At 32.2% G+C, this 21,198-nt stretch overlaps 2 protein-coding genes across 2 annotated transcripts; one reads left to right on the top strand and one right to left on the bottom strand.

Moving 5' to 3' along the window:
* LOC109362061 (21 kDa protein-like) lies at positions 2,691 to 3,470 on the top strand. Its single transcript, XM_019607630.1, has one exon. It carries the CDS (start codon positions 2,744 to 2,746, stop codon positions 3,392 to 3,394), a length of 651 nt encoding a protein of 216 aa, XP_019463175.1. The 5' UTR covers positions 2,691 to 2,743; the 3' UTR covers positions 3,395 to 3,470.
* LOC109362975 (methionine aminopeptidase 1A-like) lies at positions 11,518 to 19,059 on the bottom strand. Its single transcript, XM_019609095.1, has 16 exons — positions 18,891 to 19,059; positions 18,446 to 18,496; positions 17,749 to 17,937; positions 17,408 to 17,483; positions 17,211 to 17,258; positions 17,096 to 17,140; positions 15,601 to 15,700; positions 14,192 to 14,243; positions 14,066 to 14,107; positions 13,865 to 13,926; positions 13,694 to 13,792; positions 13,175 to 13,248; positions 13,003 to 13,072; positions 12,479 to 12,544; positions 12,306 to 12,394; positions 11,518 to 11,910 (listed from the first exon to the last, which is right to left on the bottom strand). The coding sequence occupies exons 1-16, from the start codon at positions 18,962 to 18,964 to the stop codon at positions 11,830 to 11,832; spliced, it is 1,218 nt and encodes a 405-aa protein (XP_019464640.1). The 5' UTR covers positions 18,965 to 19,059; the 3' UTR covers positions 11,518 to 11,829.

Raw genomic sequence — 21,198 nt, 5'->3', positions numbered from 1 at the left:
AGAAGGTTTATGGATATGAGTTTCAACCACTTGGTAATGAAGAATATTGGCATCCTTATTCAGGTCCGACATTCATTCCCAATCCTGTTATGCGTAGGAAAAAAAGTGGAAGACCAAAGACTTCACGCATTCACAATAAGATGGATGAAGTTGAAGGTGAACAACTTAAAAAATGTGGATGGTGTATAACCGAAGGACATAACAGGAAGACATGTCCATTGCGATCTAGAGAATTAGGGGAGAGTTCTAGGCAACATTTGTAAGACTAGTTTATTTTTTAGTCATTACCTTTATAATGTATTTATATTTATATAAACTTCTTTTCTGAAATATGTGTAGTGAATATACTATAACTATATACTATAAATATACTAAAACTATATACTATAAATATACTATAACTATATACTATAAATATACTATAACTATATACTATAAATATACTATAACTATATACTATAAATATACTATAACTATATACTATAAATATACTATAACTATATACTATAAATATACTATAACTATATACTATAAATATACTATAACTATATACTATAAATATACTATAACTATATACTATAAATATACTATAACTATATACTATAAATATACTATAACTATATACTATAAATATACTATAACTATATACTATAAATATACTATAACTATATACTATAAATATACTATAACTATATACTATAAATATAAAAATATACTATAACTATAAATATAAATATATAATATAAATATACTAAAACTATATACTATAAATATAACTATATAATATAAATATACTAAAACTATATACTATAACTATATACTATAAATATAACTATATAATGTAATAGAAACTATAACGCATGCATTGTAAAGTGTGTGTGGTGTAGAGACTTTAAATATGCAGAGAGTAAAAGTGACTATCCAATGTGCAGAAGACTTTAAAGTAGAAATAAGTGTGGTAGTGTGCAGAAGATTTTAGTGTGCAGAAGTTGAATAACTATACATAGTGCAGAGTTGAATGACTATACATCTTTGCAGTGTTGAATGACTATCATCTTTGCATAGTTGAATGACTATAATGTTGGTTCAGAGATTCTTTTGTTGAATGAATGTACATAATGTTGGTTCAGAGATTCTAATGGCATTAAAATTGGAGTTGTAAAGTGGAGCAGGGAAAATTAAAATGGTTGTTGGATTCACTAAACTATGTGCCAATTCAAAGTAAGTCCGTAGAATAATATGTCCAATTCAAATTATTTTAGGGCAAATTGTACAAAAATCGGCAACCATGTTGCCGAGTTCCAAATTTATTCCCACATAAATCGGCATTGAGGGTGCCGAGTTAGGTATAATAATATTTATTCCCATATAAATCGGCAATGAGGGTGCCGAGTTAGGTATAATAATATTTATTCTCATATAAATCGGCAATATGGTAGCCGAGTTAGATAGGTATATTAATATTTGCACATAAATTGACATTGAGGTTGCCGAGTTAGGTACATTATTTATGGACTTCGTTCCAGAATTCATTAAGTGCATTCAAGTGTATTGGTTGTTGACTGAATTAAAGATATTTGTATTGAATTCATTAAATTTTATTGTTACAAATATTAATATATTAATTGCATTAAAGATAATTGTTGACTAAATTCACGGCAGGCATAATATTTACACAAAACTCGGCATCCAAGGTGCCGAGTTCAACAAATATTTAAAGGGAAATCGGCTACACCATTGCCGAGATTTGTTCTGCACAAAAAATATTTAAATGCACTGAAATCGACAGTGCTATTGCCGATTTAGGATTGGGAAATTAATTAGGGCAAATTAATTCCCCACCAAACTCGTGTTGCCAACTTCCTTCAATTTAATTTTTGCACCGAATTCAATACACTCACACACATAATTTTCTCCTATAAATAGTTCCTCATACCTCCTCATAATGAAAAACCCCCCCCCCCCCATTGTCGATTTAGGGGGGATTAAAAAAAATTTATTCAAAATCGGCAATGGGGTTACCGGTTTACCCTAAAACTACACTAGATATGTAATATTTTCAAAAGGTGCACCAAGATCGTAATTTTTCGGTCAAAATGCACCAATAAAGTAAATTTTCCCACGCATTCCTGTCCCACATGCGATATTCAACAATCAAGTATTAACCATAAAATGACACTGTTTTGGTTTAGGTCATCCACATTTCACATTGTCTGATACTACAAGCTTTATTTTTGGGTTATATATCATTGTGCCCTTATCAAATACACATGCGGGACATAGAACTGTCCTACAGTATCATCAACACATTTAGTGTGACCCACTTTACTTCACATACAAATTCACTCAAATGAGGATATCACCACCTTCTTAAACAAGGTTCTCCAGCTTGTTACACGAATAAAAATTTCATTTATACGAATCTATTATTATACAGTATACTTAATTAACGTGTCATTGCTAATAATGCTAAACTCATTTTTTTGTCCCGACAAGAACCAATTGAAAATTATAATACCATTCCTAGTATTCTTTCTTAGCGGAACTCAATGCATGTATAAAGGACGTAAAATGAAGTAACGTTAAGAGGGGGAAAGCTAAGCATGTGCGATGCTACGAATCTGTATATAAGCACCACACTACATCCCAATTTTCATCAACCACAAACCTGAAATTGATCATTCAAACTCTCTTCCATTACATACTTAGAGCTTAGGAAGGGTTCATTTATTACCCAATTAAGATGGCACAACTGAACCTCACTTTACTAGTCATTTTCCTTTCTCTCTTCGTTTCAAGTGTCTTAGTTAAATCATCTTTGGCCAAGCATAATCCCCAAACAATAAGCTATATAGAATCCTCTTGCAATGGCACCCTCTATCAAGATCTATGCATTCGTTGTCTGGCCAAATATGTTAAAAACTATTCAACTATAGATGGCCCTCATCACTTAGCTCAAGTAGCCTTATCAGTGAGTCTTTCCAGAGCATCACATACAAGAGGGTACTTGTTCAAATTGGCAAAGGAACTCAAGACAATCAAGAACAAAAGGGATTACCTGACCGTAAAAGATTGTGCTAATCAAATAAGTGATAGTGTAGATCAACTCAGCCAAGCCATCAAAGAACTAAGCCGATGTAGCCAACATGGCTCCACCATTAATGATGACATGTTGTGGCATATAAGTAACGTTGAGACATGGGTTAGCACTGCCTTAACAAATGCTAGTAGTTGTGTATATTCTTTTACAGGTGTTAGGATGAGTAAGAGGATGACTGCAATTAAGGTTAAGGCACAAAATGTGGCAGAAGTCACTAGTAATGCATTAGCCTTGTTTCATAGATATGCATTAAGGTTGCAACAAGCAACAGCTAGAACCACCCAGAAGCCCTAAAATCTAAAAAACTATAGCTAACCACCCTTTGATTACTAATGTGAATGATACATTTTTTTCTTTGGGTGGATTTATGTGGTTATTAATCAAATGTAATGTTGATATATAAATGTAAGTAATTTTTTATTGAAAAATTGTGTTTGCTGCAGAATAGAATAAAAAAGGCTCCTAATATACCAATACTAGATGTTCACATAATCTTAACTAGATTATTGGAGAGAAATATCTAAAAATTACACTTAAAATCTGTGACCATACACCAAACAACTGAAATTGAAGGGCTACAAATTTCATTATAAAGATATTTACAAACCAGCTATCATCAATTCTTTGTGCTTCTCTAATCTACTTTTGTATCTGCGTGAGTCTTCATCTCACTAACAAATGTAGATATTTGAATACCCTTTTGGCCAAATCTTTCCATATTTTCAGGTCATCAGATATTGCAAAAGGTATAAATGTGTTGTGGGGATATGAAATATATAAGCTTGCTACTTTAGCAGTACCTGTCTTTAACACCAATGTTTCTTGGTATTCCAGATCAAATTTCATATCTTCATCTTTAACGATCTCTACCGTGCTGGCCAAGCACTTCAGATTCTTCAAATCTCACAGACTTACATTGAAAACAGGAACCTCTGTGTTAATTATTTCCTCATATTCAATATTAGTATCAATCACAATACCATGTAGATGTTTGTACATAATCCTTACCGTTCTCATATATATAGCGTTTTTAATTGTGTTTGCTGTCGTGATTGAGGTTATAGTTTTAGTTACTGTGACTAAGCTCATTGTGATGTTATATTGTGGTCATTGTAGTATGAATTTTATTGTGATTAAAAAAATATTTTTAACTTTGATTCTACTTAATGTAGCCAAATGTGTTGCGTTCTGTATTAAGTGTCAAATTAATCATATATTATACAATCTTTTTATAGATATTTAATTACTTAATCAACTCAAATAAATGAAAATGTACTAATATAAGATTAAACCTTGTTTAAATGGTCAAATCTTACCTCTAAAGTGTCTTTTAGGCTTCATACAAAAGAATTATTGCATAGAGATAAGTTTCAGGCAAAAGCAAGGATTCAACTACGAGTAGTTTGAGTAAAATTGTGATAACGCATTTGTCTACCGTTAGATCCAACTGAATTTTGGATATGTTGTTCCTAAGTGATAGATCTTAAATTGGAAAGATCTTATCAGTGAAATTTGGAAATGTTGTTGCGCTAAGCACGGTTCTTGAGCTCAACGATGGTCGGAAAATTCCTGGTGAGCCTGCGCTCAACGAAGGTAGCAGCCTACAACCTGTGCTCAGCATAGCCCATGGCACCCAACAAAATCAAATTACGAAATTCAACATTTGGTCGTGCCAAACACACGTATTTGTGCTCAGTGTAATGGGTGGTGCGCTCAGCGGAAGCTGGTGTGCTGAAAGGTCACGGATAGTCAATGCAAAGGCGTTGCGCTAGGCACAAAAGCTGATATTCATACATTATTTAAGGACTTCCAAATCGAGCCATTGGATACACACTTTGTAATGCTTCTTTTCTACATTTCTATGTTAGTTTGGCTCCTTTGAGTCATGGGATCAAGGTTAAGTACTAGAGGAGTTAATCTATGCTAATTTGTTTGTGTTTCTACCACCCTGTGGGTTATGTTTGACCCCTATCATAATTACACAATGTGAACATGAGTAGCTAAAAACCTTGTTGTGATTGAATGTAATATAACTTTGATGTATGCATACTAATTCATGAGGTTTTGATTATGTTTGAGTTCTTATATTTGTTTAATGCTCGATTTAAGTTTCATCATCTTATTGTATGATTATTGAATAAATTGCTTAGTCTCTTACTTGCATTTTTCCAAACTTGCATAACTCAACAATGTTAGAGTTTATTGTAATGATCTAAATATGTTATACAATTAATATAAACAACACATTTAGATCAATATGCAGCGGAAACTAAAATAGATCTAGAATATCAACCTCCGGCCATTGCTATTTGATTCTCTCTTATCTTTTACAAACACTTTGATTTGCAACCAAACACTGTGATTACAGTGAATAAATTCTGAGTTTGGTTTTCTAAACCTTTACTCACTCAACGCGATGGTGTTTATTTCTTAATAGATGAGTAGTATTAGTGACCCAAATAGAGAGCAACCTATTCTAATTTATAGACCTTTATCCATCATAAAGGTCATTAGAGCGGAACAGGTCATGGATAGTGGGAGTGCAAATTTTTCTCTCCACAGAACCGTTTGTAATTGTTGCTAAGATAATGGTGTTAACATGTGCAGAAAATGGACCACATTTGGAAACCAATTTCCCAATAAATATGCAAAGGATTTCAACTGAAATCTATATTAAAAAAAATAGAATAAATCTGTTGAGAAAATCATGGGAAATTCTATCATTCTCCCACTTGGTCCATTTAACTCACCATCAATCATAACAAGAAACACAATATATGAATCATGACAATAAGTCCTCTAATAACGAGTATTATCTATCATGTATCACAATATATCAAGTCTCTCAATATATGCTCTTTACTTAATGAATAAACCATATGTTTATTCTAGGTCAAAACTAAATGACATTTCTCAAAATAAACGGATATGTGCACAAAAAAACATATGAGAAAACATCAAACTGAATAAACGTTTCATTAAAAACAATAAATGTACGTACAATGAAAATTACATCATGGAACCAAGTCCCATTCATACTACATGATCCTTAAAATTCTTTGGTGGCATGCCTTTAGTCAAAGGATCAGCAATCATCAACTCATTGCTAATGTGTTCAATGACCACTTTCTTTTTCTTCACACGCTCTCTTATGGCTAAATATTTAATGTCGATGTGCTTACTTCGACTTCCACTCTTATTATTCTTAGCCATAAAGATCGCAGCTGAGTTGTCATAGTAAATCTTCAATGGCCTAGAAATAGAGTCCACAATTCTAAGCTCATATATGAAACTTTTCAACCATATACCATGCGAGGTAGCCTCAAAACAAGAAACAAACTCGGCTTCCATAGTGGAAGTAGCAGTCAATGTCTACTTTACACTTGACCAAGACACAAAACTAACCTTGTAATCTTATAACTCCCAAACTAGATGGCATAGACTATTAGACAAAGAGGTATGATTGAAGGTTCATAAAGCTTAATTTTGTTAGTCCAGACTACTAGACATAGAGGTGGATTTTTTTTACTACCAAGGGTATCCCTTTACCTTTTGGGTAAGAAAATAATCCATTTCGGGGTGAGTGGATGTACCTCCCAACAAATGTCGCTCCCAGGAATTGAAACATTGACCATTTGGTCGTTGTGGATAACAGGGCCTTAGAGTATCTCCAATAGCAAATAACAATTTCGTTCTTATTTGGATCTCATATGTTATTTTATAATTTATTACAACTCCTCCTAAAATAAGAACAACATCTATCTTTTTCCCAAAATGACAAACATCATTCTTATTCTTTTTTGGGTCCCACAACCTACCACATTCTTAACCAAACATCTATCTTTTTGTTCTCTCTCCTTGTTCTTATTTCTCTCTCATTGTTCTTGTTTAAGAATATTATTCATAAAATAAGAATGTTATAGTCGAGAGCAAAGTAAGAATGTTCTTATTTTCATAAGAATGAGTTATGAACAACCCATTAGAGATGCTCTTACGTCACTTGATCAACGTCTTGTTGGTACATAGAGGTAGATTAATATAATGTTAGTATAGACCAAGATATTGACAGCTAATACAATTGGGGTGTTGTATTTAACTCAACTTTACATGCATGGATTACTAGACACAAAGGCATTTTACACAGGTCATATTTCTTAATCTTATGAGTGAAGTTGTTAGACATAGAGTTTTGTTGCATAAGTTGTCAAATTTGATAAGACATTAGCTTTTAGTAATTTTGAGGTCATTGCATGAAATAATCATGACTGAATGAATTTACTTTAAAAATCATGTGCGTATGGATTGTAAGTGTAAAGTTAAATCCCAACTCCTTTTATCAACGTGTTACAATCTTGCATTATATTTGTGTCATAAAATAAACAACCATTTGAAAAATAACTTAAAATAATAATTTTAGTTGAATGGCTGGTATCTAACAAGTCCTTATGGATACGACAATATTTTACTGTTTACTTGTTTGTAGCACCATTTGGTAATTTTTATACCAATTTGTCAATTAGCATTGTAGCCCAATAAGATTGCATCATCATGATTCAATGTCACAACACAATTATAATGTAATGTGATTGTGATGGTTACCATAATATTATCACTGGATCACGTTATATGATCCTCAATTTGAATTGTGGTCCACAATATGATAAGTGTTAAAACCTTGACGCTCATGTTGGTTTTGCTTTGCTTAACGATGGATTAGTGGTTTCGTTAATTTGGCAAAGAGAGTGATTTTTGTTTTATCAATAGACAAATTTATTAAGGGAGCAGGATGGTATGTCCGAAAAAATCTTTGATAGACTTTAATATGGTGAGAGACTTTATATACTTAAAGATACATAGTATGTATTAAAGATGATGAAAACACTATCATCATATATAGTTATTATCTTTCATGTCAAATTATCGAGAAGAGATATAAAACTAGAGCGAAAGCGTATCTTAATATATTCATAGAATATGGTGAATAGACTTTATACCATCTTTCATCATGTATCCACCAAACTTCATGTCCTTGTATGCAAATGCATATTCATAGTAGAACATGCAGGTTCTTTGGCCTTCCAATTGTAGACTACCCCTAGTTTTAGTTTCTCCTTTAATGGGATGAAGAGAATGATTTTGCATGTATATTTTGGATCATGTTATGGTCTGCAATTGGGAATCATACCCCCTTATTTATAAGAAGTGCGTACCCTTCCATGAAGGATGATACTACTTAATTTTCTTATTCCAATTTTGTTCATCATAAAATAGAAATAAGACTTTTTGTATCTACACAATAGTTTCAATGATAATTATGTTTATAGTCATATACCCCAACCTTTCTGAATTCAGATCATCTCCGTTACTAGAGAATATAGTATTAGATGGAAATTACCATATGTGAAAGGAAAAAAACTTTGACGCTAAGGGTTTTAAGTTATTTTTCAATATAAAATTAAAATTAAAAAATATATTTGTCTACATATATATATTCTAGTTGTCGACTTTCTAATATTGAAGAAGAGCTGAACTCAACCCTTATATAGCATACTATAATTATAAAAAGTTATTACATTGTAATTGTAATTGTAGTACACAATGAATTGGATTTGTAATCCAAAAGTAAAATGAAAAACTATATCCCTCATGCTTAGCTCTAAGCCATTTCCATGATCTTAATTTAATACATTCTAATAATTGAGTCTAAAGAAACATCCTTAAAAATAAATATACATCCAAATTGACCATAGAGTTGCAAACTAATTGGCCACTCATGCCAAGAGAATAATTTAGTTATTGCACTTTTTGATATCTATATAACAGATTAACGGATTTCTAGCTCTTCTCTCTAACAATTTTGCTTTAAAATTATATTTCTGTTATTTGGGGGCTTTCTAAATTTTTCATCGATTTTAAGGTTATGTTTGGTTTTGCTGAAAATGGGAGGAAAGAAAAGGGGTGGAAGAAAAAGAAGAATGAAAAAAATATTTTTCCCTTGTTTGGTGGACAAAGGAAAAGAGGAAGAGGGAAAAAAAGAAATGGATCTCATACTAAAAACTTTTCACCCCAAATGTGAGGGGAAAAGAGAAGGAAAAGAAACATTTTTATTCAAATGACTATAACGCCTTTTATTTTTGTTCTCAAACTTTTCTCTCTTCTCTTAACTCATTTTCTCATAAAAATGACCAATTATTTTTGTTATGACTATCATATATTTTATGTATAACAACTGAAAATATAATTTATGTTTGTTAATATTATTCATCAAGTGTGTTAATATTTCTTATTTATGGCATGATTTTCAAAATAAATACTTAAAGTTCATCACAAATATTTCCGATAGATCAATTGTCTTCCTTGGGTGGAATACATGATCTAATAATTTTATCTTAAGTTAAGATAATTGAAAGTGTACAAAAAGTTGAATAATTATGATAGTACACACTAAAAACAAAGTAGTAAGAACAATAATGTTGTAAATGTGATTTTCTTATTTGTGGTGTTTATGTAATTTTACTCATATTTTTTCTTTCCTTTCACTTTTTTCACAATCAAACAAGAGAAGAAAAAAGTTATAATTTTCTTTTCTTTATTTTTCTTTTAAACCAAACAACTAATTTTTCACCTTACTTTCTACTTATTTTCATTCCTTCCACTTTCTTTCCTTCTTTTTTTCTTTCCTTCCATTTTCTGTAGTGAGCAAATACGTGTAAGTTTTAAGAGATTTCTCTCCAATAACGCAGTTAGTTAACACAATTTAGTTAAAATAAATAAATTACATTTATACATCCAATTATACCTTTTTATTAAAGAAGGATTGCCACCCAAAGAAAACACATGTATCATTCACATGAACAAACAAAGGGTGGTTCGGAAACTTTTTAGCTTTCAAGGCTTCTTGGGTATTCTAGTTGCTAGTTGCTAGTTGCTAGTTGCTGGTACCTTAATGCATTTCTTGTTGTGCATTATTATTACTTCTACCACATTTTGTGCCTTACCATTAATAAAAGTTTTCCTCCTACAATCAGGGAAAGAGTACATATAGCTGCTAGCATCTATTTATTTGCCACTGCTCTTCTAGATTTTTAATTACTTCTAATTACATAATGTGCAATGAAGGTCTCACTCAATGATCAAATCCAGATTTTTGGTTGATAAAAATGGCAATAGGGGGTAGTGGTTTAACAATTCCCCACATGCCACTTGGTCTCACATGCTTAGCTAATTAGCTTAACTTACGTCATATTGTTACTTTAAGTCCTTTATATGTGGGATCATGATGTCTCACTCCATCTCCCGAACTAATCAGAATACTTTATTTTATTACTTTTTTATTTTAAAATTTGTATTTTATCCACGTGACGTGTTAATATATGATTGGTTTAGAACATAGAACGAGACTAGCTGATCCTCATCCTTATATGTGATGTGTTGCTATACGAAAGATTACTAGGAATATATAAAATTTTAATAGGATCTGGTCGATCAAAAAAATTAGCAGAAGCATTATTAGCATTGACATTAATTAAGAATGCATTAAATACTAGGATAGCAATAGATTCATATCAAAGATATTCTACCCATTAAAAAGTTGGAGACCCTTGTTTAAGAAGGTTGTTTTCCTTATTTGCGTGCATATGATTCAAACTTTTGCCGTTATACGTTAATTGTTTGACTTTACATATAATAATAACTCCGATCAATGGTTATACAGAAATAAATAAAAAATAAGAAGTGAGATTACCCCAAAAACACAAAATTGTATCATTTTATGGTTAAACTTTGGTTGTTGAATTTTGAATGTTGGAAGGTGAGAGCATAAACGAATAATTCCTTTAACATTCCGTTCCAATTGAATTAATACTTATAAACAAATGGCAAGAATAATACCACAATATACGATCACAAAGAAGGGAAAACTATATAATATTTCTGATTGCGTATCAAAATGGATATATTAAAATAATACAAATGTAGAAAATATGTGTAACTGGAATTACTCCATCAGAAAAACCACAGTTGAAAAATAACATTTTTGTTCTATAATCCTTCCTCAAAAAATTAACCACAAGCAAACAACTAATGTACAAACATAAATTATTAGATGTGTATTTTTTATAATGTTTCACTCATACCATAATTATGATATCATCATCATGCTTGAAATACCCTTATGCTTTAGAGATGATTCATAAGGTGATGTGAGGTGATATTTTTAAAGCATTACATCTGGCATATTAATATATGCATTATCAATATAAAGATTTATACACAGTCAATACATCATCCACCATTCATTTGCATTACTTTTTATAAATAGTCATTATAATTAAACATGAATGATGGATAATGCAGTTGCGGTACATAAATCTATTATACTAGCAGCATTTTTTTCTATATAAACCAAGCAAAATTAACTTAATAATCCCTATTGTTATAAATGTAGGTTAAAACATTATTCCCTACTATTCTAAACACAAGTTAAAAATTTATTAAATTGGTTTTAGCATAAATATATTCTCTGTATCTCACTTCTCACCTAAATTCTTTGACAAGTAACAAACAAGATATCCAAAAAAAAAGAGGCAACCAAAGTAAAAACAACAACAAAAACCAAGCTTTTATCCCACTAAGTGGGATCGGCTAACCGAAGTAAAAAGGACAATGTAATATATTTGTCTATTAACTCTATGGTATTTTGCCCCCATGTTTTATCTGGATTCACCTGATTATGATGAATTTAGCCAAGGAAAAACATTGGGTGATGTTGGTAACCTCCCTGATAAAACCTCAACACCAGTCTCAGTCACCTAATAATAATGAAAAGGGGTGAATCATATTAAATAGGTAGAAACAACTTTAAAGCAGTGACACCTTTCTAAATGAATAAATACCAAGTGAACCAAATATATGTACCATTAAAATTACAACTAAGACCAAAATTATTTACAGATAAGTGGCTTTGGCTTTAAAGCACTCTTTACTAACTCAAGTGCATACTACAAAAGCTAAATATGAAACCCAGCAAAATCATTATATTATATATAGTGGTGAGAAGGTAAAAGTTACCATCTATTTTCTTGAAAATTTCATCCAACACTTAATATTAATAGGATCATTTTCTTTAGTTGTTTCGACTTTCCGCTGCGAAGGCCAGGACGTAACCCTAAAACTAACAAGACAAGGAAATAAATTTAGTGCGTACCAAAAGAGTGTGCTCAAATTGAGCACTTCGTTTGCCGTCTGCGGTAACAGCAGTCCATCCATCAGGCCACATTCGATCACGCCACACACCTATTGACAAAACGGTATTAGAGCTATGACGTGCCTCCAAGAAAGTTATCGATTTGAAAAATTCAGAAATCTCAAATGTTATACCTGCATTGATCATTGGTTCAATAGTAAAGGTCTGTCCAGCCTTCATCACACCGACTGCTTTATTTCCTGCCAGTGGTTAAGGTATGTTTTTCCTTTTTCCAATCAAGATGTCAACATGAATTAAAAGGGGTCGAGGGAAGAACCGGAGAAGATAGAACTAAAAGTACAGACCGAAAAGCTTTTGTGAACTGGCAACTTTAATTTTGGGAGCAAAACTTTCGTTGCCGGATTTGACAGAAAAAGGGAAGTTGGCGAACAGTTTAAGAAAAATGACAAAGCTCCCTCATGCTAGAAATTAAGTAAGGTATAATAGGATTGGCGAAGATGAGAGTGAATGGCTAATGTCCATAATTTCATTGCAACTTTGGCAACAGTAATTTTATGCCCCATAATCAGCACTTTTATGTTAAAAGAGAAGTGCATATTTCAGTGGACACTAGATTAAACATCAGAGGATAAAGAAAATAATTTCGAAATACGTTTTTCTCATACCTTTCAGTGCTTTTAAACCACAAAAAGGATACTTCCATAATGAGGAATGTTTGGCGCACAATGGAAGAGCTCTCCAATTCCATGACCGCAATATGATTTAACCTAAGAGGGGGAAGGAAAATTAGAGTAAGGAACATGTAAATTACCATAGTTCATGTGAACAAAAAAATTAAATAGATAACTTTGAAAAACATTATGCATTACCACCGAGAATCCTGACATTGAAGCATGACGATTAATAATGTCGCCAATTTCACGAAACCGTACCCCAGGTTTTACTGAATTTGATAGAAAATGAAGAATCAGAAACATATTATTTTAATTTCTTAAAATATACTATGCATGTTTTAAATATATTAAGAATTAAGCACATGGCAATTGGCAACCACAGCTTCAAAAGGCAAATAAACATTTTTATGGGTATCATCAGTTATAAAGTGATTTCTGAAACTTATCAAGTAACCAATATGATATTTCAATATCAGTTGATAAACGTGTCATTCTGACTGTAAGTATTTGTAACATTTAAAAAGTTATATATCTTCTGATTTAGGATTTAGGTTCAAATTAACATTTTTAATACCAAATTAGCAGTTAAATTTGTAAACTGACAACAAAGTTTAAGGTACACATTAAAATAAAAATAAAAAACCATGGTTCCAAAATTGTTTTAAAAATTCAATTATATGCTCAGACTTTGGAGTAGAAACTCAACGCACATACCAATAGATATTGCCTTCTCCAGGCACTCATATGTGCATTTGACCAGCTGACGAGACTCTTCGTCAACATTACCCACGAAGTATGTTTCATTGAGATCACCTACAGAACAAATCAAACATGATTAACCATTGAGTGTGTTTTATGTGCATGTGTGTTATTTAAGCAACTTACCATGAACGCCTTTATAATATACAGTGACATCAACATTTACAATGTCACCATCCTCAAGTTTCCTGCAGAAATAGAATGACAATATTATTTAAGAAGCTCTGAAATTTATGTAATTGTCTACTTGACCATGCCTTAGTGATACTTGCCTAATCAAATGTAAATTATCGATAAGAATAAATAAGAAGCACAGAGTATTTCTACCTTGCATCAGGAATTCCATGGCAGATTACTTCATTAACTGACCTGTTGGAAAGATAAGAGTTCACTGTTAACAAATACCAAGACGTTCAGAGAAAGGTCGAATATGCACAGAATTAAAGTACCTACGTGCAGCAAGATTTTGGAAAGAAATGGTAATTGAGAGGTGACGGATATCCTCCTGCAAAGTTAAAAAAAACAGAAAAGTACCAGTCACTAATTTAATTGTCAAATGCCAACGACATGAAGAAAACGGAGGAACTTTTCCAGTGTAGTTAGGATCGCGCAAATCGTGTGATTTGAACCGTAATTTGATGTGGAATCCATGGTCAGCGATGCAAATCACAATGAGAATCATTTTGGCGCCTGAATCATGTGTTGCATCGCATTAATCAGAGACTGAGTCATTTGAACCGCAGCTGGAATTGTGAATCCTGCTATTCAAATGTCGCAACGGCACTGCAGAGGTAACAAGTCGCACAACGTTCTATGTCGGGTGAACGCAACCCATTTTTTTAAAAGGCAAAAATTTCTGCTTCTAAACATGTTAGCCGCTGGGACCATTTTGAGGGCCCAAACCTAGTTTTTACTGAAACGCAAACAGTGAAGGTGGATAAAATGTGCTGTGAAAAAACTGAAAATACAGTGAAGCTGCTGCCTTTCTCTCTATTGTGCGGCTTCTTTTTCATTTTTTATCTGCCTTTTCCATTACATCTCTGCCTTTGTGGTCTCTGGCTACTTGATTTATAAAAGGCCCATTTTCCCACTTGACAATTACTTCGTTTGAAATGTTCAAATTCAATTTCGGTTGCAAGCCATATTGTATACTACTCTTTTGCTTCTTATATCAGTAATTGCCATGACAGACAGGAAAAATGAAATAAGAAAGATTCAGTGTCAATTCCACCCAAGTATATATTAAATAAGTCAAGGGAAGACAGTTATCATGATTGTTTTTATGGAAAGCAGTAGCATGAACTACAGTTACTTTGCTATGATTTGTGTTATTTCATATGGTATTTTTGTTGGGATAAGTGTCATGGCTTAAGTTATGAATTATTTTAGTATGTTTAATTATTGATGATGAATCTTATGATTCACGATATGATCCATGATTCAGAAATTTGGTCTAGCGATTCATGTACAATTCACGACACTAGTTATTCTCTTTCAGGTACTAGCTATCTCAAGGGACTTTCCACTTTTAATACTCCAAGACGCTGGGAAGCCTTAATATAATTTTGACATCTTTTTCTCCTATGTTTTGGGGGATATCTTCTCCCCAACCCAATTGTACATTACCTATTTTCTAACGAAATTTCTTTTGTAACACGAGAAAAGAAAAGAAAATTTGATCTAGTTGTGCAGCGCACCACAATTCTTTCAGTGTTTTAAGTTGGAACCAATAAAAGCAAGGTATGTCTCTAATAAATAAATAAACAAATAATAACAGAAGCTGCATGCTCACCATCTACAGTATGCTAAGATTTTCTAAAAATTAAATAAATAAAGCAGGTGAAACTCATTAAAATTAGTACCAGCAGCGATAGTTGCCTCGTGAACAACTCTGTCAATCTCATCAGTTGTCACACCAGGCTCGATAATACGGGCAGCAGCATCCAAAACCTCCCTTGCAATCTATAAATTAACATGCTTCATGAGACTAAGTTTACATCAACGTACAAAGCAAAAACAAACTATAATCTTTAATGAACTTTTCACCAAAAAGTTTACCTACGATTGACAACGTAGCAAACACTATAAAAACAAAACATTAACAGAGTTTTTTTATGTATATTAATGATCATACATCATTCAAGATATTAAGGTGAAACGATTAAGAAAGACTAGAACAATGCTGACAATGAACATGATTTATAATAGAACATTATGGCATTATTCGATGGATGTAACTAAAAACACCTAGTATGGTTAAGTCTCGGTTGTTGTGTTGTAAATCATTGAAGATATTTTTCTTTCTTTTCTCCCCCCCTCCAAACATGATTCATCACTTGAATATTAAACAAAATTATGAATCAAAAGCCACATTTTCCAAATCATGGAACAAACTGAATCATGGATCTTACTATTCATGATTCACGATAATAATTGAAGAAAAAATATATTATTAACATAATAAAATTGTAAAGCCGTGTACAAAACGGAAACTGTAATTTCTTTTTTTCCTTTTCTATGGATATTCCAGAGTGGAGTTTTTTTTCCAAATTTTTATCTATGAAATTAATTACTAGTGTAGTTACCACTTACCAGGGTCATAATTATAGGGGATTATTTCATAATTCTCTCAATTTTAATGACTATTTGCTATAACCTTGTACTAGAGACCCTGACTTTTTTTTTTCATTTGCCCCTTAGGTTTCTCCCTCTCAATTTTAATGACTATTTGCTATAACCTTGCACTAGAGACCCTATTTTTTTCATTTGCCGCTTAGGTTTTTCCCTCTCCCATGTTAACCCGGCCACCCTCACTACTGAACTAGGATTGCTCACTGCCTCTACCCATCTGTGCAGCATGTGAGCATCTCTCTTCTCGGACTTTTTACCAGCAAGTCCACAGGCACCCATCTCCTCCTCGGTGGCTGTTTGGCTCCCTATCCCACTAAGATCTGTGGTATTGTAAACACAACATATTCGAGATTTGTATGATCCTGTCAGGATTCCATGATGTGGTGTGCCATTCTAGACACAACTCCATGTGATATGTATTGTTGATGGGGTGAGGTCTCACAGCAAATCGCATGAAAAGAATTGGGATCCATGCTATAGAAACTACATTAATTGTCATCATTGATCAACACAAAAATTAATTTGCATCACCAAGCCATGTAAGTACTGTACAATTGGTTTGTAAGAGACAACAAAATTAAGCAACAAATTAAGCACCGTGAAAATGAGGGTCGTGACTCATGAATCAGTTTTCCATTAACGGGTGAATATATAGATAGGAGAGGAGCATAAACTTCTGCTACATAAGCATCTAAAAAGGGAAATTTTAATAGAACGAGAACTTACCCGACAAGTTTCTCTCATTCTCTGAATTAGATCTGGAGATTTGATCTGCATATTAATATCAATTAGAAAAGAGAACAAAGAGGATACCAACAATGTCCAATTTCATCTTACCCACCTCAACAACGCGCTGGAAATCACTATTGGGCTCAACTATTGGCGTTCCCTAAAGTTAAAAACAAAAGAGATGAAACAATTTAGAAACCAATGAACATCAGATAAGTCTTCATAAGATGACTTCCAATTCAATTGAATTAGAATGTGTCAAATAAGATAAATACAAGACAATTGAATACAGAGAACTAGGATACTTACGCCATCAGCCCAATCAGGTTTATCAATATGGGCTGGAACAATCCGCTTACTAGATATCGGATATGGCCGCAGTGTCCTAACAAGAGCAAAAATGAACTTTAAGTTTCAGCAAATAAAAGAGTAATTAGAAATAAACTCAATTTTTAAGAAGAAAAAAGTGCCAAATTTAATGCTACAGACATCTAGAATGTTAAAACTAACACGTTGATGAAAAGAAGGGATCTCTGAAATGAAAGAACAGAAAAATATTCATACTAATAATAAATAAAATTGGTTATCAATTAAAAGTACAGCAATGGGTTTAAATTCTAAAATCTGAAGGGTGAGCGCTAGAAATCTACCCAGTCCAATCGAAGTGAGGAAACTTTGGAGTCCGAGCCCGGCCTCCCTTCAAGCAATATAACCAATCTTCACCAAGTGAGACCGAATTTTGATGACCTAGAGCAACCGTGCCAAGTGAGGATGATAGCTTTGCCTTCAGATGCAGTGATTTGTGCGAGCTCCATGAAAACTTGAAACACTCCTGAGTGCTGTCAAGAGATATCAAAATTGGCTCAAATATTAGGGATATAAATACCATGAAAGGTAAAGTTTTGTCTGATTCAACTGTTGTAACGGTACATGTCTAGAAGTAACTCATGATTGTCTCATTCGTAACCATGGTCAATCTCACTTTCTACACAATTCCATTTGGAGTAACAAAGCTATCCCTTTCACCAAATTGCTAATCCCTAATAATTAATCTTCTTCTATACATATTAAATTAGATAAATCAGAACTTACTTATTTTCTTTAAACCTGTGATGTCAAACGGATATTCTAATATTGGGTGAAGCACTTGTACTGTATCATATTTTTGAATATGTACTGTTGTATCAGTATCTTAATTATTTCTTAAATAACTGTAATTTTTGCATTGTATCACTATATGAGTCATATATTTGAGTTGTTAGTTCAATTTTATAATTGTCCATGTAGATTCCATGGCAAATTAAAAAGGACTAAAAATAGTTTACAGAGTTGAAAACAATCACAAACCAGAAAGAAGAACCTTCGCGAGGAAGCTTCAGTTCCACACATTTTGGACACCTGAAGAATAAAAAAAAACAAGTTACATTAAAAAACCTAATGCATAAGGACATGCCCTTCTATGGTTTCAACATCATTATAAACTAAAACCTTTAACAACATAATAAGCTCCTAACCTTGAAACTTAAACCCAATAGCAAGACCATCAAAATAAACTTAAAAATTGCATTTTTCATCACCCCATTTGATCAAAACCACTACCATAGCAATCTAACAAACTGGTTACCATTGAAAAATTCACACAACTCTAATAATCCCAAGTCCCAAAATTTCATGTTGCCAAAAGAAACAGCTTTAGCTGAAATCATAATAAATTATTTGATCAAAACCAAAAACTAAGTCTTCCCAAATATCAAAAAAAAAAAAAAAACATGTCAGAGATGAGAATATGAACTGAAGATTTGCAGGTTTTCCACAATTAGCACAGGAGAGAGTGTTGGTATCAACCACATCAGATTCAGAAGCCATGGATTGGAAAGTAATGCTTCAAAGATTGAGTTAGGGTTGAAGGTGTGAGAGTAGAAGATGATTAAAAAAACTGGGGCAAGAGAAAAATTAATAAACGTGTTGAGGAAGAAAACTAGTTTTGAATTTGGGCCTAGCCCGTTCAATTTTATAGCCCACTGGGCCTTTATTTTTTAGGCTAGTTTAATGTGACTATATGGGAAAATATTAGGTAAAGGGATTTCAGTTTTATATCTTGCCCTTTATTAATATTTATAACTCACTTTTAGTGCAAAAAGATTAAATCAATAATTTTCATTTTCTCTTTTTTTTAAGGTATTGTTTTTCTTCATCGTTTCCATTGTCATTCCTCTTTAATAAACTCATTTTCCCTTTCCAACTCTCATTCTATATTACAACATTATTTCTTTATCACTCACTTCAATAACCATTTTATTCCCATTGTTCTTAATTATTTCTTACTCATCCATAACCCTTCATTCACCATTTCCCACTCAAAATTTGTGCAAGTCTTCTAAAACAAGGTACATTATTAATCATTTTGCTTATTGTTTTGTTTTAATGCATGAAATGCATTTATGTATGATTTTAATGTAGTGCTTATAATTATATAAGTAATTTTTTAATCCTCTTGGTTATGCAATCATTGCAATGGCGAGATCAAATAATCTTAGTTTTAATTCGAATGGTCATGTTGTACACAAAGAGATTGTTGTTAGTTGTTAGGGTGTCACCGATGACATATTGTAGGAAATGTCGGGTACTTCAACCTGGTACTTCATCATCTCAACCACGACTCGAGTCTAGTTCCTCCTCTTCAAATGATAGTTGGCTTATGACCAATCTTATAAGACATGAGATTATTGATTATTAGAACCTATCTGTGTTGTCTTCTTATCTCAATAATGGCGCCAATTATAGGACAAGGCAAAGTAAGTAATTTCGAGATCCAATTTTTAACATAAGTTGTTTTATTTCAATTAGATTGTACAAATTACTAAATGTGCTTTATTCTTATATTTATTTATATAAGTGTAACATTTTGAACATGTGAAACAACACAACATGGTTGGAAAACATGTCAAGCATTCAAGGATTTGAATGTGAGGTCTAGTAGCATGTTCGGAATAAGTCTTACTCCATTGATCGGATCATCTTATCATCGAGTGGAGGAATAATGGTAAGAGAAAACATGTACCTTTCATCTACCTTATTGGGAAATGATGGTGACCTTGGACGATATATCGTGCACATCCCAATCACAAATAGGTTGATCATGTTTTCCACCATAGACTTATTAGCCATTGTTAACCATTTGGTAGAGCTCCTTAGGATACGACGGCAAAATGGAGAGGATGAAGTATGATACGAATCACTCAATTTTCCTTATTTGGAGAAGTGATTGATAGATCCATAAGAAATAGAAGATATGATAAAGCAAAATAGACTTACTTAGGTCAACCTTAGAACAAGGGTCTGAACTACATTCATTACTCGGAATTACTGTGCCATTTAGACTGGCTAAATGAATATGCTTGGGGCAAGATTCTAATATTATTCTAGGTTTACAATAATAATATATTAGAATCATGTTTTTATTAGTTAAAAGTCATTGAATGATACTTAACTTAAACAAATCATTGATTGACATGACAACATTATGTAGGGGTGAATAAAGTAATGTGATAAATAAGATGAACCAATAATTCACACACATTAATGACATTATATTCGTGTGAACACAGTCCTTCATAAAATAGTATAAACAGCATGGAACGAAAAATAGCATGAAATTGATGTAAAAGAATTGTTAATTTTATTTACAATTTGAAGTTGGATTTTGGATAAACGCACGAACTATTACTGGTGCCTCCAAAAGAAAATAAAATAAAAATTACAGATTGCTTGGAAAATGTGAATTTTGAATAGATATAATGTACTAAATCCTAATTAAATATTTGCTTTAGCCATAGCACAACCAAGCAGAATTGAAGTATTATGAATGGATATTTCATTAATTGAATGAATGGATTAAATTGAGTTGAAAGAATTGAGTTGAAATAACTGAATTACAAACACACACATCAATCTATTATAGAAAATATAAGATACTTAACTCTATATAACTCTTAACCAACTAATATATTTTACACATGTTTTAATCATGGAAATTGAATTTAAAATGATTGTTTGTTATACAAGATAAGTGAGTTTACACTAAATAGTAGCCCAACACA

This window comes from Lupinus angustifolius, chromosome LG12, assembly GCF_001865875.1.
Source record: "Lupinus angustifolius cultivar Tanjil chromosome LG12, LupAngTanjil_v1.0, whole genome shotgun sequence".
Taxonomy (NCBI): Eukaryota; Viridiplantae; Streptophyta; class Magnoliopsida; order Fabales; family Fabaceae; genus Lupinus; species Lupinus angustifolius.
The sequence above is the reverse complement of the archived record's forward strand: the minus strand, read 5'-3'. Positions and strand labels throughout refer to the sequence as shown.